We start from the raw sequence: 27,870 nt of genomic DNA, 5'->3' as shown, positions 1-27,870 counted from the left end.
CAAGAAGCTGAAGTGTCCTCCTCACAGAGGCAGCACTGTGAGCAGCTACAGGGACTCGGCGTCCAAATGCCTTCTGGGCCTACCTGGGCATAGGTTCCACTGCAAACCACCGCATTCCACTCAGTGACATTGACACAGCTTGGATGGCGGATCAGGTAGTTGTCCATTCGTCCCACATAAGCATCCTTGTACCCTGTCACAGAACCATCGATGTCATGGAATATGGAGTTCTTGTCCCCATCCAGCTCACAATCTTCAAACCAGGGCCCAGGCTTTCCAAAGAAGACATTCAGAGAGACCTGATGGCAGTGAAAACCAAGGAAAATAAGGGCTCTTGCCATCTCAGCATCCCCTGCAATAACCCAACTGCCTGCCCACCACAGGACAGCTTTACAGTTAAAGCAGCCTGGAGTTACAGTTCATTGTTGTAACTACGGCACCCAGTCAATCAGAGTTTTCTACTTAACTAATAGCATGCTTGGGGGGAAACTGTCTAAAGTCTTACTTTAAGGTCAACTGGCAAATATTAGACTTCATCTTTTAATTCTTCCTTCTTTTCCCCCACTGAAAACTATGAACATGTTCTGACAAAACTAATTTATGATAAGGGAAACCAGCACAGTTGAGAGAAGAGGGATGATGCAGTTGTATAGAGCTGCCAAAAATTATAAATGGTAAACATAAGACCTGTACATTTCCCTGCATGCAAATTATACTTCAATTAACTAAAGATCTATTCAAAGTATATCTTTAAAGTTAATTAATTTATTTCACCCCCAAAGCTTTAGTTACTTGTTCATGACCCTCCCCACTAAAAAACAAACTGATACATCATAAGCAATGATTTAGTATACCAGGTTACTACTGAACTCACTAGAATCTGCTGAAATGTGTAGACTGCTTTCTCTCTCCTCAATCCTGGCCACGCCCAGCTCAGTAATTTTTATATCAGGTGGTTAATTTAAAGCCTCTACTAAACACGTAATACCCACCTGCAAAGCAGGCTGCAGGTGACACAGTTTATAGATTTATCTGCTTCTTATTAGTGGAAAATTACTAATTTCCTCTAACATGTCTTTATTCTTACATCACCCAGGGATGTTTATCATTTAGATAAAGCAACTCAATGGAAAACAGTTAAATTTGCAGCCAAATAGGTCCAGGTTCTTAGTTCTAGAGTTTTCTCTTTCCCTTATGCTTCCTATGGTTAAATCTGAGAAAAGTTCATAGCACACTTTCTGTTTATGAGGAACAGATTTGGCAAACTGTTTCCTTTAGAAACTATTCCCGGAGCATAACCACTACAGAAAACTCCAAGCAGGATAAACCACTGGACTTTACCAGTATGCATGTTCTTATGCTGTTATAATTAAACATTAGGACTCTCACAATAAATGCAACATTTAAAAAAATACTGCTTTTCAGTGTGACTATGTCAGTGGTCACTAAACACTATGTGTTGGGGACTAGAGGGAGGTCCACATGGGCAGTAAGCAAAGAGCCACCCTCCACACAGGAGAGGTGATCGAAGATCCACCATAAAGAGTTGGGGATGTAGCTCAGTGGAAGAGCACTTGCCTAGTAAGGTCCAGGATTCAATCCCCACCACTGAAGGAAAAAACAGCCTTCCTATTTATTTTATATGGAAAGTCATCTACTAGTATGGCCCAACTATTCCCTGGGGTCATGTGCCCTCCAAAAAATCAACCAATCAAGCAGACAACCCAATATTCACTTGTACCTTGGTTCCATGCCTTAGCTATTCCAGAAACTGCAAGTCACCTGGGACTTCTGTTCTTGCCTTGACCTCAATGGGAAAGAGTAAATGGGATTGGCAGTTATATGTATTCTTCTTCCCCATCATACAGACTTAGTATAAACCCTTCAATTGTGTTTTTGTCCTCGGGAATCTGCTTCCCTTCTTCTTCCACTAAGGTCACGTGTAGGAACTATAAGAAGATACTTACATGTGGACCAAACTTCACAAGGGAAATATTATTCCTGGGGGTTATCTGCCAGGTATTCTTCATGAGGAAGCCAATTGCACTGCTATACCTATCTGGAGTTGGCACATATTTTTTGAAAGTACTCCTGGTGAGATGAATGGGCCCATCATAAATCTGAAAGCCTCTAATTGGGAATGTCCTGTTAAAATACAAGATTTTTGTTTTATGCAGATGGGCCTGTCTCTTTAATAAAACTTATTTGTTTTATACACACTGCTAAATATCATGTAAGCACTTAGCACAATTCCAGAGCACAGTGATAACCAAAACAAGCTCCTACTGGAATGAAATATATACTACAGTAGGAATGATAAAAAACCAAAGTGAAAATTTCAGATAACAAGTGCAATGGAGATAATAAGACATATTAGTACAACAGATTAGGGGAAGAGAGGCTATTTTTGGATAGAATAGAGGCCTCACTAAAGAGGTGACTTTAGAGTCCTTGATTCAACTCAGTTAAGACGATTTATTGGAGACTGGGGTTGTAGCTCAATGGTGAAGCACTTGTCTAGAATGCATAAGGTCCAGGGTTAGATCCCTAGCACCATAAAACCTCTTCTGAAGCTACTAAATGACAGCAAAGAGGTGAAATGATACAAATGAAAGTATAAAAGCCTAAGACCTCAGGGCTTGCTATGTCAAAGAACCGGCTAGATTGAGAACTTCTTTGTATTCATCTCCTTCTTTTCTCCTTAACCTACTAATCAATACATCAGTCAGAATTCATGTACAAATCCTATAATATTCTGAATTCCTTAGGTTTCTTTTCCTATTAAATTCTTTAATCACATTGCAGAGACTAATTAAAACTTGGCAATATCCTACAACAAAAGCATACACACTAGCTAGAAAACACAATATCCAGTCTGAAAACCTGTGCATCGTGCTATATTTCTAAGCACATAACTCAAAATGGTTCTCCCTCATAGAAAAGACTGTAAAAATGCAGCATAATAAAAATGATCCATTAATCAATGCAAAATTTGTTTTTGAAAATCTTCCTGAGCAAAAAAAACAAACAAGCCAAAATTTGAAATGAAACTGCGGGTCAATGTAAAATAAATGGAATTGGAATTGAATTACCCACCATCATACTGCAGTCCATATCCCAATCAACATGACTTCACCCCCAGCCCCCCACACACACACCATTAGGACAGGTAGGTGCAGTCTAATTATGAGGAGCATGGCACTGAGGCCAAACTAACTGCTACCTTTATTAAGTTACTTATTTATAAAATAGGAGAATGGCAATATCTACCTCATTGGGTTCTGTAGAGATTAAACAAATATGTATTTAGAACAGGGCCTGATACGTTTAATAAATGTAAGCTATTACAAAATTTCATTAGGTTCTTTTTCCAGTGGCTTCCATGGGATTTCTACACAGTATAGCACATCTTGATGCTCAATATTCCACAAAGACAAGGACCACTGGGGTACAGCTCAGTGGCAGAGCACTGGCCTGACATGCACAGGCCCAGGGCTCAATACCCAGCACCACCATAAAAAAACATAGTGTCATGAAGCCAGGCACCAGGGCAGAGAAGCCAAGCACAGGCAACCTTTTGCCAGAAACTAGTAAAGCTGAGACTCTGTTTGCCCAATTCTCCTGCCTTGTCCTGACCCAATATCCAGAGAGGGCATTCCTTTAAGGAGCTGCTTCTTGATAAATTATGGCATAAACTTACATGTGAGGTCTTTAGAAAACTCTTTAGTTATTCTCTGATTTTCTCTCAAGTAAAATGAGGAGAACTCCAGACTCTCAGAACTAAGGTAGAGATTAGTTAACAGTTTTTTAAAAGCTTTGAAGAATCTTTCTAGTGCTAAGTACTATTTTAATGACTCTGATTATGCTGACAGAAAACATGCCAAAAGTCTACCCCTCATTTCAACATCTAAAACACTGTTAATTATACAGTCATGGTTGGTTTTTGAGTCAGTTTTGGCATCAACCAACTCTCATTTTCTAGGACTCTTTTCAGTAGGTAATTTCCTTTTTCCAGTGGCTATTTCTGAAAACCAACATCACAAATTGAGGGAAAACTGACCTAATGTCACAGTTTGGCAACTTTCTACGTCTCAAGAAAGTAAAAAGAGAAATAAAGAAAAAAACTTCAGCTTACATAAGGTCTTATATAAGAATTAAGAAATAAGATAGACCTCCTTGTTATAAAAATCAATAACAGAATCTATGAAAAATCAATAAGAAAATCTATGAAATGACTAATAATTAATGCATGAAACTTGATGAGGATAATACACACAATGATAATAAGTAGTAGCAATAGTAAGACAGGAAGAGTCACAGTAGGAACCACTCTATCCAGGAGTATTACAGAAATTTCCGTATTACATTTTCCTTCAATTGCTTAAGTTGAAAACTCTACCGTCAACGTGATGCTTACCTGTTCCGAGGTAATGTCCGAGGCTTCTGGTCTATTCCTCCAGTGCCAAAGTACTTGTTCTGACCACCCCGAAAACCGTAATTCCTGCTCTCCCCGACAAAGAGGGATTCAGATACCTCCTGGCTGGAACCTTCGTCACTTGGGAAGCTTCCATCACTGTTAAAATGAAGACAGTCATCAGCCCCACTCCTCCAGAAAATTCAAGTTTACCCCTCAAGAAGGCAAACTGTAACTTAAAGAGCTGAAAAACAATTTTAAAGCTACTACCTTTTTCCAATACATTTCCAATTCAATGATTATGGAATCACTAGAAATTGACTTAAAACTGTGGAAATATTTCTTATAAATTATTGAGTGGCTTGCAAATTACACAGAAACAAAGGAAATTTAATTCAGGAGCGACAACTGATTGGTCTCAAGTGACAGCACTGCAAATGAGAAGCCACTTGCCCAGATCACAATTAAATGATGAGCATCTTTAACATGGCAACTACAATGATTACCATCCTGAGAAAAATATTAACACAAATATAGTTCCTAATGCTAAACTAAAGCAGCTTCTAAAGAGAAAAAATCAGTTTTTAATCTCCTGTTTCTCTGTTTCTTTCATAGCCCACTTTTTAAAACCTTCAGTCTAAATCTCAAGTGCTTTCTTCTAAGAAAAAATTACGATTGGTCTGTCCCTCTGTGGAATTCCAGTCAAATTAACCTACTACTTTGGTATGAATTCAATTAGTTAATAAAAATGTATTTTTGGCCCTCTAGTGGTATCAGGAAGAGGGTGCTAACTTTTTTTTTAATGTTCATGAATAATAAAACATTCATGTGTGTTATCTACCTCTTCTCCACCAGCACCTCCCAGCAAAAAAAGAAAAAATAATCTCTGATGGCTTTATAACAGTCAAGTAAGCATTTTTAAGCAATTACAAACCTGGCAAAGGTTAGTCCTATTCCATTATCTGCAAATCTATAAGAGAAAAGAAAACGACAGAATGATTTACCACATACGAGGTAATTCTCTTAATATTTAATTGTGAAATTCAGGAAGTCCCAATGTTTACCCTCTCCAACCACAAAGAAGCTGAATCGTACACTAACTGTGTAGTGATGGCAGCTGGTTCAAATCCTGGCTTTGTCAATTATTAACTATGTGACCTTGGGTAAGTTATTAGACCTCTTTCTCCCTTGGTTGTCTCATCTATAAACTGAAATAAATAATATAACCATCCTTAGAGAATTCTTTTTTCATGTACTGGGAATTGAATCTAGGAGCACTTAACAACTGAGTCACATCCCTACCCCTTTTTATGTTTTATTTTGATTTAGGGTCTTTCTAGGTTGCTTAGGGCCTTGCTAAATTGCTGAGGCTGGCTTTAAACTTACTCTCCTTCCTCAGCTTCCTGAGCTGCTGGGATCACAAGTGGGTGCCATCATGCTGGGCCTCAGAGAATTTTTTTTTTTTTTTTTTTTTTTGGTGTTACTGGGGATCAAACTCAGGGCCTTGTGCTTATGAGGCAAGCACTCTACCAGCTGAGCTATCTCCCCAGCCCCTCAGAGAATTCTTGAGAGCATCAAATATACTAAATAACTTCAAGTATTTGGAACTGTGTCTGACACACAGTAAGCAGCATATGCTAGCTAAAATTATTTTTAGAATTTTTTTTTAGAAATAATTAGATCATATTTATTTTTCAAAAAAAAATTTAATGTTAGAAACTCCATTTTTTTTTTTTTTTTTTTGGTGGTGCTGGGAAATCAAACCCAGGGCCTTGTGCTTGCTAGGCAAGCACTCTACAAACTGAGCTATCTCCCCAGCCCTCAAAAAAATTTAATATGTGATGCCTAAGTCATTTCTACAGATTCAGTACAATATCATTTTTTTTGGGGGGGGGGGGTGATAAAAGTCAGAAATAATAGTGAAATGCCAAGAAGCTAATGGTCAGTGCCAGAAAAAAAAAAAAAAAAAAATCAAAATCTTTTTCCAGATGGTTGAATACCAAACCTGAGCTCAACATGCATCAGGCCTCCCTCCAAACAAGTGGAAAAAAAGAAGTGAGATGTTTCCTGCTTCAAGTCACAGTAAGAAATAAGTCAACAGACTCAGTAAGGTGGAATTATACAGCTTTTGCTTTGAATGGCAATGGGAAAAAAAATCAGAAAACCTTTCAGGAGTTTCCAAGAAGGGGGAAAAAAAAAAAAAAAACTCCAGGTAGTTCCAAAATCTTTATTTAGTGTTCTGACATAAACCATGTTAGTACATGAAGTTAAATCCCAAGCTTCTGTTCAATCTCAGTGCAAAGCTCTCCTGTCACTAGACAAGTTCAGTTCCAATAAAAGCACCAGAATGAGACGATTCCAAATATTTGCAGTCTGTTAACTCTAGCATACTTCCTCAGAGCTTGTAATAATAATAATGATGATAATAATAATAATAATAATAATAATAATGTGATTCCAGGAATCGTCACCATACTTTCATCCCACTGGGTTTTTAAAAAAAAAAAAAAAAAAAACTTAAAAACAAATACATCTATATATAATAACTTGGAAGAGAATACCCACGCTGAATTCTGAACGATAATATCTCCTCCTCGCACCCATGCTCCATAATCATTGTTTTTAAAAGCAATAAGTCTGTCAATGATAGCAGCAACTCGTGGCTTTTCAGGGTCTGCATCCTGATGAGGTCGAAATCTGAGGGTTTAAAAAGAGGCCATTTTTATAAATAAATAAATAAATAAAAAGCAATAAAAATTAGCTGTTTACAGTTATAAGCTGAAGCATCAAGAAGCAGGATTTAAATTTGTGAGAAACAAACATCTTAAGACACAATTCTTTGTACTTCAAATGTCAAAGAAAAAAAGTAACTCATTTACACACAACTTTCCAGAGAACTGCTTCTTAGCTTCTTGTTTTTTTTTAAAGTCAGATTATAGAATGGACACTACAGAACACTGTAAACACAAAAATCATTTTCATTAAAAACAAATACACACACATCCCTACACACACTTAAACCAGGAAATCTAGTTTGTCTTCACAGATTCTTAAGTTCCATGTTACTGACATAAACTGATCACACAATCACATATTTCAACATACATATATGTGAACTGAATTATTTGAATTGTGTGCTGGTTAAGTATTTTAGTTGTAGAAACAAAATTGGATTCAGTAGCTTGAAAAAGTCTAAATCTAAAATAGATTGTATTTAACTGACTTATTTATAAAGACTGAATTTTGTCTTTTCTCTCTCTTCTCTCTAAACCACTTATGAGAACCTTCATGGAAAAGTCAAAGACTTGGTGTCGAAACTATCCACTAAAAAGACTCAAATAAATAATCCCCTAAGACCACCACTTCACAAAGTTAGGGGAAGAAGTTTTAAAAGACAGACAGCTTTTCAAAAATCAATTCAACAGGTTGAGATTTTCAATTGTACAGCCAGGAAATAGCTTTGGCATAATGCTACTGCCACGCTTACTAGCATACAGCAGGTGTTCACTAACTGCATGATGGGAGAAGCAGCTCTGTAGAAAGAGGAGCAAGTGCACATGCCCCTGGGCAGACATGAGCTCAGCACTCCACTCCAAGCACGTTGGCTGGAGAGCAAAGCAAGGGAGATGAGATGGAGAGCAAGTTCATGCCAGATGCACATGTGGGCCCCTTCATTCAACATGGAATGGGATCAATGGAACATTGGAATCAGGAGTGAGGTGATCAGGTTTCAGCAGATCACAGGCTGCTATTTAGAGAATGGCCTAAAAGGTCATTCTGGAGATGTTTGCTGTATTTCAGGCAGATGCTGGAGGTACAGACTGGGGTGGTAGCAGTGCAGACAGGGCATTCAATCCAATTCCGTGACTCAGGGCCTTTACCCTAATTAGCTCTGACCTAAGTGGTAAAAAGTCTGACTCTGAGTCAACACATACTCATCTGTTGTACTTGTTGCAAATAGCTGTGCAGATATGACATAACACCAAGCAGATAGGATAAGTTCTGTAAAGGAAACTACACAAGGCAGAAACTACTCAAGAAGGCAAAACTTCCAGCCTTCCTTTAACTGTCCTCTGCTTTAACTGCACCGGGTGGTTCTAATATCCTGTCATTGTTTAGATGACATTTCCCAATTTCAAATCGAGTGCTTCCATGAGTTACAATTTCCTATCTTTTTCACATCTTGCAAATACAAGGAAAGGCTCATCTGATTAATTGTGAGTCACCTTCCTCTTTCATGAGCTCAGTATCTTCTGGATCCCAAGCACCTGGTATTTAACTCATAGACTAGTTTATTACTCATTTATGTTTTATCATTTTTACTCATGTCTGAGTTACATGAATATAGGTGGACACATTCTATACATTAGTCTATGCAAAATTAAATGTATGGAACACAGCTGTCAAATGTCTTGTTACTCATCTTCTCTAATCAGTTCTTTTCCATAACAATCCAAATAGAGTCCAGTTCCTTACCAATACGTATGCACTGCCATACTGGTAAGAGAAATAATGGAATGCAGAGAAAAGATTATCATTTTCATACACCACAAAGATACTTCTGGTAAAAAAATTTCTTAAGCCATAATGGATAGAGTTTTATTGTCAAATCTAGTTAAAATAGCAATGATTCATGCTGGGGTTGTAGCTCAGTGGTAGAGTGCTTGCCTAGTATATGTGAGGCACTGGGTTAAATTTTCAGCACCACATAATTAAGTAAATAAATAAAATAAAAGTCCATTGACAACTAAAAATATTTTTTTTAAAAATCAATGGACTCTTAAAAGTATTTATTCATCCATTCATACTTGTGTTTGTACATATGTTCATTATATGTATATACACATGCATAGATATATATACACACACCCACCATTATTCAAATTACATAAATGATTCTTTAAGGCAAGGAAAGAAGCCAACTGTGTTATATTTAAGTAGTTACCTGGAAACACTAAGTTAGCAATGTACATATTATTAGTTCTACAAATTATAATAAAACTCTTAAAAAGCAGAAGAGCCCTTCTCACATAGATTTCTTCATTTGCTAATAAGAAGAAAAAAAATTTCTTTTTCAGTGATTCATAATTTGTTCTCATCTTTATGCTCCTTTTTATTAATTTTAATCTCCTCTCTCCATTTCATGTGTTGATCAACTATGAACTATACAGTATCTTGTGTTTTATTTAAATAATGCCCACCATTTCTGGGCTTTTCAAATGCTACCTGATGATAGCTCTAAAACATTACATTGCTCAAATTGACCTATGAGGCATCCTGATGAATTTACAAATTACTCGCCCCAGTTTCTCCTGACCTCAGGCCCTAGTGATGTATTACAGGGATTCTGCCTCACACTAAAGTCAGATTCATTAACCAACAGTGTGGTTCCTCCTTTATTCCCTTGATAACAAATAAGCCTGGCATTCTTGTGTTTAATTTCTATTAACAGAGCCTATTAAATCTAGCACCCATTCAACTCCATAAACTGGTCAATCTGAAGTATAGAAAAATAATACTTATACCATTTCTACCAAATATGTCTATAAGTTGCCATCTTTCCCAGAAAACTTTATTTCCATCTGAGATTCTTTATTTATTTTGGCTCACATACAGGTGGTAACAGAACTCTGCTGAAATGCTGATCCGTATCCCAACCACATTCTGTGGTTATGTAGGGAGCAACACAGAGCCTGGCTTGGACATGGATCTGAGGCTACAAATAACTGAACCAGAATCAGCTTTATCATCAAATCAGGGATCTTTCCCTTTGAAACAGATTCCATGTAATGTTCCATTTTGACCACTAAGCATAAACTCTATATGCTTTGGTTTCAGGATTAAAGTAAATCTTAGTTTAACTTATTTTTCAATGAGTCATACTTTTCTCCAAATATGAAACCTTTTCAACCTCTTTCTTCTTTCTCTTTCTGTAACTCCCTCTAACATCAATTTATCACAATGAAAAAGGAGAAAAGTACCAATTTGTTGGCATTTCAGTAAGATAAACGCCCAGACTCAGGACCTGGGACAGCAGAGGAAGTGTTTTTCCAAAATCCTCTGTGAACTTTCAAAACTTCATTCCAAATGTGTTGCCAGAGAACAGAGCACAATGTGCTCCACTCGGAAAATTCTGCTTTGGCGAGATAAGGCTTGAGTGTGAGTTAAAGAGCCAGCTCTACCTTGCACTGTTATCCAAACAGAGGTATTCCCTTGGGTCAGCAGCACTGGAGTTAGTTGTTTTGACACCCTTGTCAATAAATAAGCCAGCCTGAAATACATAAGAATAAACTAAAATAAATATGAATACCAAGTTACATCTATATATAATATAAGTCACATAAATAAGTTCTAGTTTATCACTATTACTCAGAAGGCATGTGGGGGGATGGGATAAACAGCAAAGCAAAGGCATCATGAAAAGCAGATATTCCTGGATATTTTTATAATTGTACTTATTCAATCATTCAACAAATATTTACTTAGTGCCTACGTTGCGGGAGGCACCAAGCTTTATACATTAGCTAACAAGTAAAATATGATGTGTGGTTACTGAAGCAGAAACTATCAGGATGATCAGAAATTAAATAAACAATTACAACCCAACACGAAAACATATGATAAAGAAAACAGATGAATCTCTGGCAGCAGAGAAAGGCTCCTAGATGCAGCCTTTTTCATGGGTGGGAAAGCATTTAGGGAATGTCTCCTCCTTAAAAGAAGCGAAGGAACAACCAAGCAGGGCAGTGGAGGGCAGGGAGCAGCTGAAGATCCCAGAGGTAAGAACTCAGGGCATAGTTTGTACAAAAGTCGGGAGATGAGAAAGAGTATAGGGAGGCTGAGGCAGGAGGATCACAAGTTCAAGGTCAGCCTCAGCAATAGCAAGGCACTAAGCTACTCAGTGAGACCCTGTCTCTAAATAAAATTAAAAAATAGGGCTGGGGATTTGGCTCAGTGATTGACTGCCCGAGTTCAATTCCTGGTACCAAAAACAAACAAACAAACAAACAAAAAAAAAACCACACAGAACATCTGAGGAAGAAAAAAAATTCTGGATGGACTGACAAGAACACATGATAAAGAAAGGTAAGAAAGAAGACAAAAGAGGAATAAACACCAGACCACAAAAAGGTGATATGCTGCAGGAGTCAAGAAAACAAGAATTCAAAAACCATCACAACCAATGACAGCTTAAGAAATAAAACATGCACTGTAGCTACAAGATGAAACCACAATAGAAAGGGGGAAAAAAGAGACAAGAAATGAAGTAGGAGATGATGTAAGTCCTCCAGAAGAGAAATAAAGATGACCTAGACTTGTGGCAGTAGGAACAGGAAATCAGACAGACTGAGAACTCTTTATTAGGTAGAACAAAATTGACCTAGTAGTTGATAAAATGTCTAGGTGAGGGAAAGGCAGCAAGAGTGGCTCATATTTTTTGTTTGGGCAACAAGAGGACTCGTGGTTTCATCCAGTGAAACAGGCATTCAGGAATAGGTCAGAGCCTAGAAATAAGGATTTTAATTTTTAACTTTTTTTTTTTTAATGTATCCACGAGACATTGACTAGAACTCAGCAGGTAGGCAGGTAAACGTGGCCAACCTGGACTAGATACAGATTTGACTGGCATCAGCAATCAGTCATAGGAGTTGATGTATGTGTTCTAAAGAAGGCAGATCTCTTTTTGTGGATGTCAAAGGTTTGATTTCCTTTAGCTAGTAAGTAGTATCCTACATAGTCAGTCCCAAATTTAACAATCTAAAACCTAACTATCGACTCAAATTATTTACATTTACTATTCTTATACTATATAATATTACTTATTAATTATATATAATTAATATATTTTACTACACCATGGCATATGACACTAAAAATTAATTACAATCAGGTACGTTCTGCACCATTAATAATTTTTAAAAATGAAGAATTTTCACTTTGAGATGCTACTTTCATTAATTATTAGGCCTTAACTCCTTAGCTCACAAAAATCATAGCAAAGTTATCTCCCCTCTCCTCTCTGAAGTCTTCATCAAGTGACTCTAAGCTCTTTAAATCATAACATATGTTTTTAAAGAATCTGAGTATCATTCATGGAAAGAGTTAATCGAGCCAAGTGCAGTGATGCACATTTATAACAGCTGAGGCAGGAGGATTGTCAAGTTTAAAGACAGCCTCAGCAACTTAGTGAGACCCTATCTCAAAATAAAAAATAAAAAGAGATGGGGATGTAACTCAGTGGCAAAGCACCTCTGGGTTCAATCCTCAGTACCAAAAAAAAGTTTATTAAACTTTGATGTGAGTCACATCAGAGTAAAGACTTAAGTATTTTATATATATATATATATATATATATATAAAATGAAAATATTTAAGTGCCTTTTGAATACAAAAGAACAAATGCATTGATCTCCAGGGCATTAGGTAAGGGGGCAGTACCAAATACCATGGAACCTGAATCACCTGAAGCTCCTGAATCACCTTTAGGTTACTTGATCAGTATCATTATAAAATAGGTCAAATATTCTTTAACAATATTTCACTATTTATATATTTAGTATTAAATGCTTAAAAGAATGTTTCACCAGCCCTGTGATGGACAGAAGGAGGACAGAAGCTTTCTAATCCCTGTACTGTATCCAATATGCACATCCCTAGACATACATAGATATTAAAGATTAGAAAGAAGGTAAGAGGGAGGGAGGGAAGGGAGAAGAGGACAAGGACACAGGGATCAAGTCCAGACATAAGGAAACAAACCGTGTGTGTGTGTGTGTATGTGTGTGTGTTATACATACCTGTGTATGTATACACAGAATGCTATATTTACAACCTGAATGGAAAGCTTAAATGCCTTTTTAATCACAAATTACTTTCTCTAATGACGAGTTCTACCCAAAAGTGACATTTCTTCATTGTAATCTGCTCTGATTTGAATGTGTCCCCCAAAAACACAGGTATTGGGAAGTGGGGCCTCAGGGGAGGGGTTTAGGTCAGGAGGCACCACCTTCATGAACTGACTCAGGCTGATCATAAAGAAGCTTGAGGATGTGATTCAAGCTCTTGCTCCACCTTGCCCTCTCTCTGCCTTTGAGCCACAGATAACGCAGCAAGAAGGCCCTCATCAGATATAGGCCCCTCCCTCTTGGACTTCCCAGCCACCAGAGCCATGAGCCAAATAAATCTGTGTTCATTATAAACCATCCATTCAATGCAATTCTGTTATATTCTGTTATAGTAGCACAAGAAGGACTAAAACATAATTAAAAGAGTCCATCCTTTTACCCTGTAAATCATATGTACTGATAGTTAAAATTTAAGAACCTACCTTAAAACTTGAATGGACCCTGTTGTTATAAAATATACCCAGTGGAGTGAGTTCTGGTTTCTCTAAGAACTGCAATCCACTGGACTCCCCAGTAGGTTCCTTGTGGAATAAATACCATATTCCAGCATCCTATAAATGAAAGAGCAAGATTATTAAAGCCTTATTTTATAAAGACACTCTATGAATCACCCTCATACCCTAACTGCTTTGCCAGCAACATTAAATCTTTGTAACACACATTTTTCATTGTATTTGTTCCAGAACTGACTACAAAAAGTTGTGCACACATCTAGCAGCCTCAAAGCATTATATGAGGCATATTTTTAAATCAAGTTTAAAGAAAAAATTGATACCAAAATTTCCTTTCAAAACAACTTTCTCTCATTATCTGCTTTACAACATTATGCAGGGTTAGAATCAAATAAGTCTTCCATGTGACCAGAACAGCTCAGCCTTTAAGCAATGTGGTTTTGTTCTGTTTACCTCCAGACCTGATCAATAGATGAGTCATGCCTATTAAACAACTGTCCACCAGCATGTAGAGCTCACTGACTTCTTTCAAATAACTCCAATGCCCTTCCTGTCCTGAGGCAGATTTGTGCCAAAGGAAAAATAAAAACCACCACATGCATGAATCGGGATGCTGTCTCCGTCTGGAGCCTGTCTGTTCAATTTCAGTATTGCTGACCATAACAGGAGCAGAACAGTTTAAAATTTTTTGACAAAATGAGACATGAAAACGGATATTAATGGTCTTAATGCCTGTGAAAATTTTTCCTTTTATGATTGAAAATGGGACCAATATGAAGGCCAAAACTCACTTTGTGGAACTTTGATTAAACAGGTTATTCAAACATAAACATACAGTATACAAGAATAATATTAATTCAAATTCAGTACACATTATTTAATGCCCACTATGTGCCAGGTATATAAAAAGACTATTCTCAAATAATTTGGTCTTATAAGAAATACAGACATGACTAAAACATATGTAATACTATTATATTCATTACAAAGTCCTCTAGGAACACAGAGGAGAGATGAATTATAGAAAGCATATGTACAATATTTAACATTTTTCCATGATAAATGTTTACAAATGGGTTTTAATAAAACAAACTCATCTGAAAAATGTTTGTCACCTCTACTCTTTTGGACACAAAACAGACAACTCTCAACGGCAGCATACCCCTGTGAGCTGAGGGCTGAGCAGACCCTCCCAGAATGCAATGGAGTTCAAGGGTAGCAGCTGTTTGCTGTTAAACACTGTGGTGTCAAAACAGGTACAGGGAGCGTTGTAAAAGGCAATGGAAAGGTACAATGAAGAAACAGTTTGATGTACTTTGGGTGGAAACTCTGCCAAACGCTAGCTTCACTGGAACAGATTTTTTTTTTTTTTTTAAGAGAGGAAAGAAAGAATCCATGAAAAGACAGAGAACATACATATGCTTTCATTATTCTTATTGGAGCCCAGGAAGGGTATCTGACAATCTCACCTCACACTTTCATGGAGGAATTACAATTTGCTTTATTCTTCAATCCTTGACTTCTGAAAAGAGCTGAGAGTAGCTCGGCTCTGGTAGCTGCTGTGCAATGCAGCAAAGATCAGAGATGGTGCTGAGGAAGGCTGCTCCCCGACTCTCAGTCACCCCTTTCCGGTTAGACCACAGCACCAGCCCCGCACAAGCTCAAGAAATATTTGACGGAAAAGGAATGAACGAAACCTGAAATGATCAAATGCCCACGTCTCTGCCCTGTCAAATAAGAATCTTCAAATGACAAGGACCTCCAGTCTACGTCTTATGTTTTAAAGGAAAAGCACAGATATGAGCTCAGCCATCACCCAGTGATGCCCATATTCTTATCTGAAAGAAATACTCCCTTAATCCTTAGAAACGATGCTAGGTATTTCTTTCCTTTTTGAATTTTTAAATAGTCATGATGTACCAACACGAATATTTAGGCATGACTGCAAGGCTGATATTTCCCTCCCGTAGTTTTCAGCACAGTTACAATCTTAATAGTATTCATTCATATATTAAATTAGTGGTTTTGAATCACACTCACTTGTAAGTGTAAATTTCTCCAGGTTTATCAAGGGGACATTTCTACCATTTAAAATTTTTCTACTTACTTTTTAGAACCTTATTCTCGCACGTGTGTGTGTGTGTGTGTGTGTGTGTGTGTGTCTTAAATAACTCAGGGCACTGAATTAATCATGGCACATCACTGAGTTTCTAGCTACCCTATTAAGGAGATGAAATGCCTAAACGCACACAATCCCTCCATTTAACAAAAGAAAGTGCCCTTCAACCAGCGAGACAACTGTCACAGTAGCCTAAAGACTAATCCACTCCCATAAAGAAAAGCTGAGGCTCTCTTTGCTCACCAACACTAGAAATTAAAGTGGTTCATTTCTTGATCACATAGGACATGAGATTCCAGAAAGATCATACAAAACATACTATGAATGCACTCTGGAGAAGACCTAGCCCTAGAGATCAGCTCACCTCTTTTCCTCCACTGATTACCTGTCTTAATAGACTATGGAAACTAACTGTAATAAAGGATTTAGAAGAAACAGAATAATGATCTCAGATACTTAGAGCACTCAACCAGACAAGGGGTATCAGAAACAAGGTCATGCTTGGGTTCTACTGGCATGCAAGATATCACACCCATTTATAAACATGAATAATACAAAAAAAAAAAAAAAATCTGAAAACACTTTAGTATTATTTACCTGGGATCCTGCAGCTGCATTATTAATTAGATGATTGTTGGGATGAGCGATCCAGAAAGTTGAAACAGCCCTGCAAGGCAGTTTTGAAGGTGATTTAAACATTCTTCATGAAAAATCATGCCCATTAAAAACTTCCTCTAACAAGCTTTCCCCGAAAGTCACAGGACTTGCCCATCACACAGGAGTTTTCCTCTCTGCCAATTACTCACATACAGTCAGTGGCGGGCACAGGGACATAATTTCCAAATACTTTATCTCGCATGGTGGTGCACATGGAGTTGTTCCTATCAGTGGGGAGGAGAGTGCCTGGCTTGGTGAGAAGTCCCAGATTGTGAAACAAAGTATTTCTCTGTTCAATACCATCTTCCAAAAAGAAACAATGACCTAGTGTGTCGAATCCAATGGTGTCTTTTATCTGCAGAAACACAAGTGTATAATGTCATCAGTAACGAAATGGACTGGGATTTAAGTGACAAGATCTGCTCAGTGTAGCACACAGTACAAATGCAAAAAGAAGTTTTTAATCTTAGCAGAAGGGGCAAAGTCAAATGTCAAGTTTTATTTCTGGCTGAAGATAATTTAGGTAATAAAAAATGTAGGCTTCCTTCAAGCAGAAAAACAGCAGAATTCTTAGAGCAGTAAGGTATATGGATAAATAGTTTACTTAAGCAAAACTGAGAAGTCATGGGAGTTATTGGAGAATTGTCCTTAAAATGACAGACAATATGTCAACGTAATGGAAGCTACTCACTAGCAAGCCATTGGTCCCATGCACAGTGATGCATCTTGAAAAGCTGTGATGAATAGAGAGGCCATCCACAAACGTTGTGTGTCTGTACCCGCCTTTATGATCCACGTCCCCACACAGATGAAAATGAATAGGGTACCGCCCCAGCTGCTGCTGACCCATGTGCTTCAATTCCACATAGGAGAGATGGACTGAAGTAAAATTTTTCATTATCTACAAAACAAGGTAACCAAAATCAAACCAACACTTCGGAGAAGAGGAAAGTAGCAAAAAATATTGTTTAAATACAAAATAACTGAAGGAGGCTATATATTTGAACATTCCTTCTGCATCCTGTTTTCCCAGATCCTCAGTTAATAATTTAGGAAATGCTTTTTAAAACGCCATAAAATAGCTTTCAATTAGGAATAAAGGTAGATGTAACCAGGAAAGGTGCAGAAACAATTTCTGCATGTATGTTGTGACTTGTTCAGCCGCAGGTATTCCCTGACCACTTATAATGGGTTATGTCCTGATAAAACCATTATTAAATTAAAAATTCTGCAAGTCAAAAATTCATTTAGTACACCCAATCTACCAAATATCCTAGCTTAGGAACAAAGCACACTGTTGAATTTAGATTGTTTCCCTTAGTGATCTTGTAGGTGACAGGAAACTGCAGCTCAAACCACTGCCCAGAATCTCCAGAGTACAGAACAGCACAGTTCTCCCTCCAAAAAGATCAAAATTCAAAATCTGAAGCAAGGTGCCTACCGAACACGTAACACTTTTATACCATTGTAAAACTGAAAATTGCTGAGTCAGGGACTGTCTATACTTTGGTCATTCCTAATCTCATTCTTTTATTTCTATAGCCTCCACCACAAACAGTTATATATTTCTAAGTCCTCCTCAATATTTTAATTACTACAGAATATTGTTTTGCTTAAGTTCTTTTTAAAAATTTTTCTGTGATCCAAAGCTAGAGCAATATTTTTAAGCACTGAATTTTCAATGATATAACTAAGCACACAGGAATAAAGCTGATCAACATTTCTAAAATCAGTGAAACAGAAATGCTACTAACACCCACAGGCTAGTCAATGCAGAAAGCGATTTAAAACACATATGGTCAGAAATTCAATAGAATACAGAATACTGCCTACCATGGACTAAGTAATATTCTTACAGAATAAAAATCTTCATTCAATATATATACAGAAATACATTTTGGATGTACATACTACTACTGCTCACTCTTTAATAATATGGTTTTAAAAGAATTGATTGATTCAGAAATTGTATGCACTAATAACAAGATCACTCATACTTTTGTCTTTTGTGTCTGCTTTTTGAGGTTTTTCAAAATATGTTGATTTAGTTCTTCAAGGAATAATTCTTAAATGATTGAACTACAGGCCCAGGTCAGCTAAATAAAGATGTGATTTTTTGTTTTAGTTTTTGAAAATATCCTCATTTATTTAAAAGATAAATAAAATATGATTTCTTTTTAATATTCCTATATATCTCAACCACTTGAAAGTTCCTTCAAATGTGTACTTAGCAACTAGGATTTTCAAAGAAATCGTCAAATCCTTTTGCCTACCATGACGTGTCCCCCAAAGGTATCATAATCAAAGAACTGGCACTGGTTTTCTGCGTAGCAGGAGTCCTCCATTTCTCCATGGATCACAATATTCCGGGTGAGAATTCCAACCTCAGCTCTCATGTCTACACCATCTATGATCTCTCCCATATGCAGGAACTGAGGGGTTTCTGGACAATGTGAGCAAAGGAAAACGAATATTCCAAAAAAGAAAACATGGAACAAAAATATATTCCTCTCCATTTCATAACCCCAAGACTCGATTAATGGCTTCTCATCTCCCATTCTCTAAACTTCCAAATCTCAGCATCTCAGGATGAGGAATTTCAAAGATTATCCAGTCCAACTACCCATCCAAACCCTGAATCCTCACTACTACTTGTCCTGCCAACTCTCAAACCCAGACAGGAACAGCGAGTTTACTAAAGTAGCCCAATCTTTCATAAAAAGCACTAATGACTTGGAATTTGCCTAATAACCCATAATCCTTCCCTCTAGTTCCTGACCTTGTTCTAGCCCTAGGACATATGAAGAACCAAATGTAGTGAATCTATTTAAAACAAAAAACAAAAAAAAGTTTTGTAGAAGGTGAATATCAAGATGTCAAGTTGTTTGTGCTTCTACTTCAAAGCTAAAGCAATCTGCAGTTAGACAGTGGCCATATAAAAATTACCATCTTTCCTTTCCCACTTCTTGTTTTAGTACTAGTATGCATTCTTTTAAATGGTCACCTTTACTGGAAGTTCAGAAGTAGTTTCATAATCAGTTTTTTTCTCTGATGCTCTTAAACTCAGGAAGGAAAAATACAAATAAATCATCAAGTTGAGTTCACAGAGACTCATAATCACGTAGACTTGTCAACAGGAGTGGGAATTTCCAAAAAAATTTAACGCCAGATGGTATCACTTTGGGGAATTTTTTTGATTGCTTTTATTTGGTGATTTAGTTTTTTTATTTGTTTGCTTTGCTTCTGCCCTATATTATCAAGAGAAGGAAAAGTATAACACTGCATGAAGCACAGAGAAAAAAATGCCAAGCAAGTCAATCATCCTATTTTAAGTAGAAAATGTTCCTTTAAACTTCAAAGCTCTCAGTGATCTATTACACTGAATTACTGAAATACTGGGCACTTATTGAACAGTTACTATAAATGCTTTTGTTTTATACCATAATTATATTACTTTGAGTAAAGACACAAGGAAAACAGTAAGTAGAATGTGCAATGAATCCCATACATGAATGCACAGGGGGCTTTGCCTAGTACCAGGTTCAGAATAAGTACCTGGTGTCAGTCGTTCTTTTTATACACAGCTTACACTGAGAATCCCTCTGTGTACTGCTATCCTTCAAAAAATGTATTATTCAAGATTATGATAGGAAACACTCTTATAAAAATAACTATTAGAGTCCATTTTTAAATATTATTGAGATTTTGTCAAGCAAACCTCAAAAATCACAGAATTTTTTTTGTTGTTAAGAAACACTTCTATTAAAAATGGATTTAGGGGGCTGGGATTGTGGTTCAGTTGTGGAGCGCTTGCCTAGCACAGGTGAGACCCTGGGTTCAATCCTCAGTACCACATTAAGATAAATTAAAAAAATAAAGGTATTGTGTCCATCTACAACTAAATATTTTTAAATATTTTCTACAATTAAATATTTTTTAAAAAAATATTTAAAAAAATGGATTTAGTCAACAGTTGGGTTTGTTATTATGCAATAATGGGAAATTATTAAGGAAGAAACTAAAAAGGACTTGGAAAATCAATTCATCTAGTCTACATCTAGTCTACCCTGGGATTGAACCCAGGGGTGCTTTACCACTGAGCTACATCTCCAGTTTTTTAAATTTATTTTTTAATTCTTATTTCTGTGAGACAGGGGCTCGCTAAATTGCTGAGGCTGGCCTCAAACTTGAGATCCTCTAGCTTCAGATTCCCAAGTAGCTGGGATAACAGGTGGGTGCCCAGTTAGTTCACAACTTTTTAAGTTTTAAAAAAAAAAAAACTAAGGCACAGAAACACTAGTTTGCCAGCTACGCATCATTAATAGCAGGAACATTGTGCATTAATATTTGTAATTCCTCTGGGAGCTAATGTTCAATGCCCTACACTACTGAGATCTTTAATACTGAGGATGATGGTCATGGTGATAAATGGGTTAAAAAATGATTCCAAAAATCAAATCCCCAAGAAACAGTTTCCTATGACATACATTTAATGGTCTGATACCTTTAACTTTGACCTGAAAACGGTTTACACTCCGGGCAGGTAGAAGAGTGAACTCCTCAGCTTGATACATAGAATAGTCCGTGCTTGCAACCACAATCTGGTCTCCAGGCTTCCAGCTACTAAACATCATCCAGCAAGTGAAGCTTCACTCCATCCACAGGCTCCACCCGGAATCCTGAAAGAGAAACGCCTAAACAAAAAAGAAAAACAAAAACAAAAAAGTGAGGTATTAACAGGAAAATCGATCTTCTCCCTAATTCACAAATCAAAAGTTAAATGCAATTTAGCAGACATTTACTAGGGCTACCAAGGTGTCAATCACTCCACAAATATGAATGATAAAATATAGAAATGTATATGCACCTCTAGCCATGATACAAAAATGTAACATTCATAAACTGCTTTAAAATGTTGAAGACTCTCAATCCCCAAATTCCTTGCTGTATTTCAATTCCATGTTACAACTGTAATACTGCCCCAAACAATCTTAATATGTACAAAAACATACATACTTGGTAGAAGTGGTCAAGTACAGAATAGCTCTGTAATAAATATCCAGTGCTTCAATCTGATCCAAGCACAGAAAAAGAGATAGGACGTTAATGCACAGATATATCAGAAATAAAAGTTTCACACACAACACAAAAAAAAAAAAAAACCCTCATTTCTGTGCCCTTGATCATGTTTTTTGTTTGTTTCTTTTGTTTTAGCTCACAAACAGCAGAAAGTTCTTATCACAGTTCTAGAGACTGAGAAGTCAAGAAGACCAAGGCACCAGCCACTCCACTGCCTGGTAGAAGCTTGCTTTCTCGTGGATGGTACCTTCTCTTTGGTTCTTATATGACAGAAGGACAAACACTTGCTTTATCCTTTACCTACAATGTCCTTCCGCTCTGTTCAGTATCTCGGGGGAGGGTGGGTATTAGGGATTGAAACCAGGGGTGCTGTACCACTGAACTACATTCCAGGCCTTTTGATTTATTTTATTTTGAAACCAGGTCTCACTACATTACTGGGGCTGGCCTCAAATTTTCATTCTCCTTCTTCAGTTTCTTAAGTTACTGGGATTAAAGGGGTACCCCACTGAGCCTGGCACTGTCCACCTTTTTATAAGCATCAGGTGAATCTTAAAGACTTCTCAACATCATTGCCAGCAGTAAAGCTCTCTTTCAGTCTTCTTATGCATTCCTGTTAACTCATACCTTCCCAGTGGAAGGTAGGCCACCTCCTCCCAAGGTGCATCAGCGAAGGCTGCCCCGCATGCGTCTGTCTAAGGTACTCACTACTCTATGTTGTTTCAAAGTATAGTGCCACAGATGTCTGCTGAATGAACAGTATGACTAGCTTGATCTGCAATGTGACCTGAGGTCACATGATGGTGGCCCTGTCCATCTCAGTGCCATTCCCAGGATGATATAAATTATACAACCTAGTAGTTACTAATGACCGATCTTATTAATATCGCCTTTGAAATTTGGAACTGGTTCCCAATTAGGCAGATGGGAACTGACTTATCAACTTCTCCATCACTTACACTTCTTTTACATGCAACCCAGTGTAGAAGCATTTCCTGCTTCTACAACATCCATGTTGGAATCTGTCATGAGTCAAAAGCTGATCTCATGGAAATGTGTCTGGAATAGAAGGCAGGTACTTCATAACATCAATGGAGAAGGACACACAGCCCATTTCAAGACATCTGTACAAATATCTGTACTTCTCTATCATTCTAACAACATACTACTCTGGGGCTACTTTAAAATGCTGACTCTAAGGGGCAATGACAAGAGCCAAAGAACATTTACTTAAGCCAGGGGAATCAAAAGGAAGGAAATTCAAGCAAGGAACAAGGAAAAATATAGTCTTACAGTCTTGAGCCAACTATCCAGATAAAACCTAACATGGGCAAGTTTTGCATTATGTTCTTTTAGACTTTGACCTGTCCTGTTTTTGTGTGTCATAAAAATACCTAATAACTTTATATGCTTTTTGATATATTTATGGATCCAGACACTGAAGCCTATAATGGTATTTTATCCAAAAAAAAGTAATATAAATAATATTAATTCTAGTAATCATAATAATACCTAACACTTTTTGGAACTTCACATGTATAATCACTGTTTTTTTTTTGTTTTGTTTTTTTTTGCAGAATCACCTTTCATCAAAACTTTGAGAGTCAGAAATTATATAATTATATTCACTACAGATAAGAAACCAAGATCTAGGAGTTAGGATACTGGCTAAAATAATAGCTAAAAAAAAAAAAAAATGATAGAGCCCGGAACTGAATTCTAATCAACTTCCAGAATCCAACTTCTTTATTTTTTATTTTGCAACAGGGTCTCTCTGAGTCCCTGAGGCTGGCCTCAAACTTGTGATCTTCCTTCCTCAGCCTCCCGAGTAGCTGGAATTACAGGCATGCACCATCAAGTCCAATTTCTTTACCTCTAAATTATTCTCTCTTTCCAAGAATAAAAAAGGAAAATTGATTTAAAAAAAAAAAAAAAAAGGTGATTAAAAGCTCCACAGCAGCAACAATCATTTACCCAAATTTTCAGTTTTAATAAAAGAAAATACTGCCCCTAAAAAAGGGCATTTGGTGACAAATGCCTGTAATCCCAGCAATTCTGAAGGTTGAGGCAGGAAGAATGCGATTCAAGCCCAGCCTTGGTAACTAAGCAAAAAGACCCTGCATCAAAATTAGGAAGAAAAAAAAAAAAACAGGGATGTAGCTCAGTGGTGAAGTGCACCTGGGTTCAATCCCTAGTACTAAGAAAAGGAGGGGCAGGGGCAGCTAAGGAACATTCATTGTTTCATTTACAATTCCAATATTTTTTCTAAAAATATGAGACAAATAATGCTTGATTTGAAAGATGATAAGAAACTATTTATTTAAAAGGAGTGTCAGAAGGTTAGATGGGAATACCATTCAACAATTCCTCGCTTTTTTCTAGATTTACAAGAAAATTCTGCAGATTTTCTCCTGTTAGCACATTGAACTGGAAGTTTCAAAGGAAAGAGGTTCAGTCCTTTGCTTCCTGGGGAGAATTTCCACCTCGTCCAGAAACTAAGAGTCACTAAGAACACTGGACACAAACAATAGCCTATGATAGAGAAAGAATGTTCCCTCCTACAGAAATGTCATTCCTAATGTGGAAATGGAGACATTTTCTACAAAGGAAAAGCTGACTCAAGGTCCATCAGTATCTCCCCTGCCTGGAACCTTCTGAGACAGGACCACAAAATTCCATTGACAGGACCAAAATCTGCTAAGAAAAGTTTCTCACCTGCCTATTTTGCTAGAGAAAATCATGGTGTGGTAGAAAGAGGAACAGTCCTGGAAGCAGAATGCTGGGGCTTGATTCCAGCTTCCTTAGCATAATAGATACCATTTTCCTCACCCCAAGCCCAGAAAGTTGCTTGGAGGTAACATGTGAAAGTTCCTGCTATTTATCAGGGACTCCATTTAATTGTTTGTCTTAAAGCAAAAGAATATTTTTAATCACAGTGATACAAAACATCCTTATAATCCCAATCATGTTTGCATCATTGTTAACATAATTGAGTGCTACATGCACTGTGCTAAAAATAAAAACTTCACATTCTTCACCTCTGTTATTCAAATCAGCCCTAAATGGTGGCTTCTATTATTATTTCCATTTTGCGATGAGAAAACTAAGGTTTAGGAAGTTAAAGTCACATGCCCATGATCATATATGAAGTTAAAGAGCTAGGATGGGAGCTCAGGCATCCTGTCAAAAGAAATCCGTGTTAGTGAACACTTTGCTACATTGCTGCTCAAAACTGAGCTATGGCCCGAGTTTAAAGCAAAGCTTTCTGGGTAATTACAGATGTGATAAGCAACTCTTGATTTCACTCTTTCACATTAATTCTGTTTATGTTTATAAAAGAAAGCTAGTGGAGAAGCACAGACAGGAAGATGCTGTTCTACAATTGGAGCTAAAATAATCTGGTGGCAAGATGGATCAATTTTAAAATGCTACAGAAAACATCCTTAAAAGGAAAAAAAAAACCAAACAGACACTCCCTAAACACTTTGTGCTAGGCAATATTTGAATATAATCCTGAAAGATGGACTATTAAAAAATGATGTTGAAGAAAGTTCAAATAAGATAACTGTTAGGAAAGCAGGTTATAGCAAAATGCAGGAGGAAGACATATAAAAAAAAAAAAAAGATCCTAGACTTATCATGCACTGAAATAATTCTCTCTGAATTAGAGGGCTGAAGATTAATTTTTACTTTGTACTTCTCTGTGTTTTCCATTTATCCATAAGATAAAATGTATTAGCCAGATCATTAGGGGAAAAAACTGCCTAGTAAATGAGAAGTCTGAGGTGTTCAAAGGTAATATTAGGTGGTATATTTACATTAAGAGAAGATACAAAGTACAAAATCAGGTCCACTATCATTGCACATAACCAAAGGCAGTTCACCCTATCACACTGAGATTGGTTCATTTAATGCCAAATCCAGGAAACAAATTAATTTTTACTACTTAATCACACTCTATGACTCAAAAAAATCAAGAGCAAAGTCCAACTGGAGATGTTCAAACTAGAACAGATCATTTTTCTAATCTAGGAAGAGCTCTTGAGTCTAAAAGATTTCAATATAGTACGGAAACAAATTTCAGCTTCTACTGGTAAAGAATCCAACCAGTCAGTCATGTGATACAAAATTCCTTTATAAAAATCTGGTCCAATACTTAGCAATGTGTTACGAGAATATCAACTACCCTTGCCTACCTTCAATCCATTCACTATAGGCTGTCACAGAGAACTTCTGACCATCCACAGTGTAAAATTCTCTTTGGGCCAGAGCCTTTCCGCCACTACTGTGGTTTTCATAGTTTCTCACGGATTCATTGCAAGAAGTACTTCCCCCATCAATGACACCAACTAAAGCCCAAGCTTGCCTAGAAAGAAAAAGAAAAAACTGATCATTAGTCACAGGAATAACCTACATCTCTAACACAGATGTGATGGCAGGTTGCTTTTTAATCCTTACATTTCATTTTTGCAGATTGCTAAGCCACTTTTCCCATGAGGTTGCAATTCTAAACTTTGAAGTAACTGGTATGTTAAAAGCAAACATGCCTGATTTTCAAATACTTGCTTGTCCAGCTCTTTCAGGTAGAACACTGATGACTATGATTCCGATTAATCATGGACTTCCTCTCTCAGTACACACCCAAATCATTCACGTATCATTCTGATCACAGAGTCATTCACTGTCTTTCTCTATGAATGATTACTACCTGCTTTCTTTTACACTATCTTCCACAATGTTTTCAAAAATCCAGATGCATCATAGAATCATATAGGGAACTTTAGAAATAATATCAACACTCAGACCTAACTCAGCTCTATGAAATCATAATATCTAAAGGTTGGACCAGCATTGGTATGTTTTTAAAGTTCCCAAGGTGATCTAAATGTGCAGGTAGACTTCAGAACCACTGTGTTGGAGCGTGGCTCTCAAATTTAGTCAGCATCAGAACCATCTAGGGGGTGAGGCAGCATGCTAGATCCACCCAAGGACCCAAAGTTGAACCTGAGAATCTGCATCTCTAATACATTCCCAAGGATGCTAATGCTGCTGGGTCAGGGAACTGAACTTTGAGAATTCCTGATTTAGAGATTAAACATCACAGTAGGAATACCAACTCTGATTGCACTTCAGTTGCTTGGGGTCCTACTTACCAGTAAGATCCTGCCCTAAGACAGGCCCTAGGCATCAGAAGTTTTTTAAGTCTCCAGGTGTGCAGGCAAGTTTGAAAAACAGTGAGTCAGACTTTTTTTTAACATTCTTAAGTCTCGGAATCACTATCCAACAGATTTTTGATTTTACATACCAATGTCTATTTGTTGAAAGCAATATGTTTGAAAATGCCATTTTATTTCTGTGATACTAAATATCCAAGGGATTTATTTGCTCAAGTTTGCGGCTAAAATCAAAGAAAAAAAGACAATAACAAAAGCAAGAAAATTTGCCTTTAAGCCTCCTGATCAAAACATGAAAAGAAGAATGTGAATTTCCTACTTTAGGAAAAAAAAAAAAAAAAAATGCAATGTAATCTATGCCAGACAGATGGCTGGATATTCAGACAAAAGCTAACCAAAGCATGCCTACACCCTTAGAAACCCACAGCCACCCCTGTGGATTAGCTCCTCTCTGGCTGACAATGCTTTGTAGCTTTTGTTTGTATCCTTTGATACAGCAGAAAGGATCAAATAAAGAATGTCTCAATTTATTATCTCCCATTTGAGAGGGGTAGGAGAGAAAGAATGTCAGAGGCTTCTTTTATTTACCAGAACTGCCTCAGCAACTATAAAACAATGTTCCATTCTACTGACATTATCTCCAAAACACTCCTACTTCCCTCTTCCAGTTGGGGAAAATTTCAATGCATCAGAACACTATCTTCAAAGGGGTGCATGTTTATGCACACTGGAGATAGTGTCAATGTAATGGAACACTGGCGAAAGATCACGATTCTAATTCCTCCATCGAGTTAGTGACAATATTTTAAAGGGAATTTAGAAAACCATTCTAGAAGAGGACCAAAGTCAAAATAGTCACAGCTGGTAATTATATAAATCTAGAAACCATGAGGGTGTTAAGAAATTTAAGTTTAGGGGCTAGGGATATAGCTCAGTTGGTAGAGGCTTGCCTCGCAAGCAGTAAGGCCCTGGGTTCAATCCCCAGCACCGAAAAAAAAAAAAAAAAAAAAAAAATAGAAGTTTAGCTGGGTGTGTGGTGGTGTATGCCTGCAACCACAGTGTCTCACTG

The 27,870-nt window shown here is 37.1% G+C and overlaps 1 protein-coding gene across 1 annotated transcript in view; it reads right to left on the bottom strand.

The window, feature by feature from the left end:
- The window catches only part of CEMIP2 (cell migration inducing hyaluronidase 2), a 125,903-nt gene that overhangs the window by 22,429 nt on the left and 75,604 nt on the right, over positions 1 to 27,870 (bottom strand). Inside the window, 14 exon segments of the mRNA XM_079112054.1 lie at positions 84 to 299; positions 1,968 to 2,145; positions 4,418 to 4,573; positions 5,349 to 5,384; positions 6,980 to 7,111; positions 10,597 to 10,685; positions 13,743 to 13,871; positions 16,489 to 16,558; positions 16,698 to 16,903; positions 17,240 to 17,449; positions 18,822 to 18,991; positions 21,053 to 21,173; positions 21,175 to 21,242; positions 25,824 to 25,993. Coding sequence (XP_078968180.1) covers positions 84 to 299; positions 1,968 to 2,145; positions 4,418 to 4,573; positions 5,349 to 5,384; positions 6,980 to 7,111; positions 10,597 to 10,685; positions 13,743 to 13,871; positions 16,489 to 16,558; positions 16,698 to 16,903; positions 17,240 to 17,449; positions 18,822 to 18,991; positions 21,053 to 21,173; positions 21,175 to 21,242; positions 25,824 to 25,993 — 1,951 coding nt within the window.

Source organism: Sciurus vulgaris (assembly GCF_902686455.1).
Source record: "Sciurus vulgaris genome assembly, chromosome: 15".
NCBI classification, from domain to species: Eukaryota; Metazoa; Chordata; class Mammalia; order Rodentia; family Sciuridae; genus Sciurus; species Sciurus vulgaris.
Note: the sequence above shows the minus strand (reverse complement) of the source record. Positions and strands in the feature narration are given on the sequence as shown.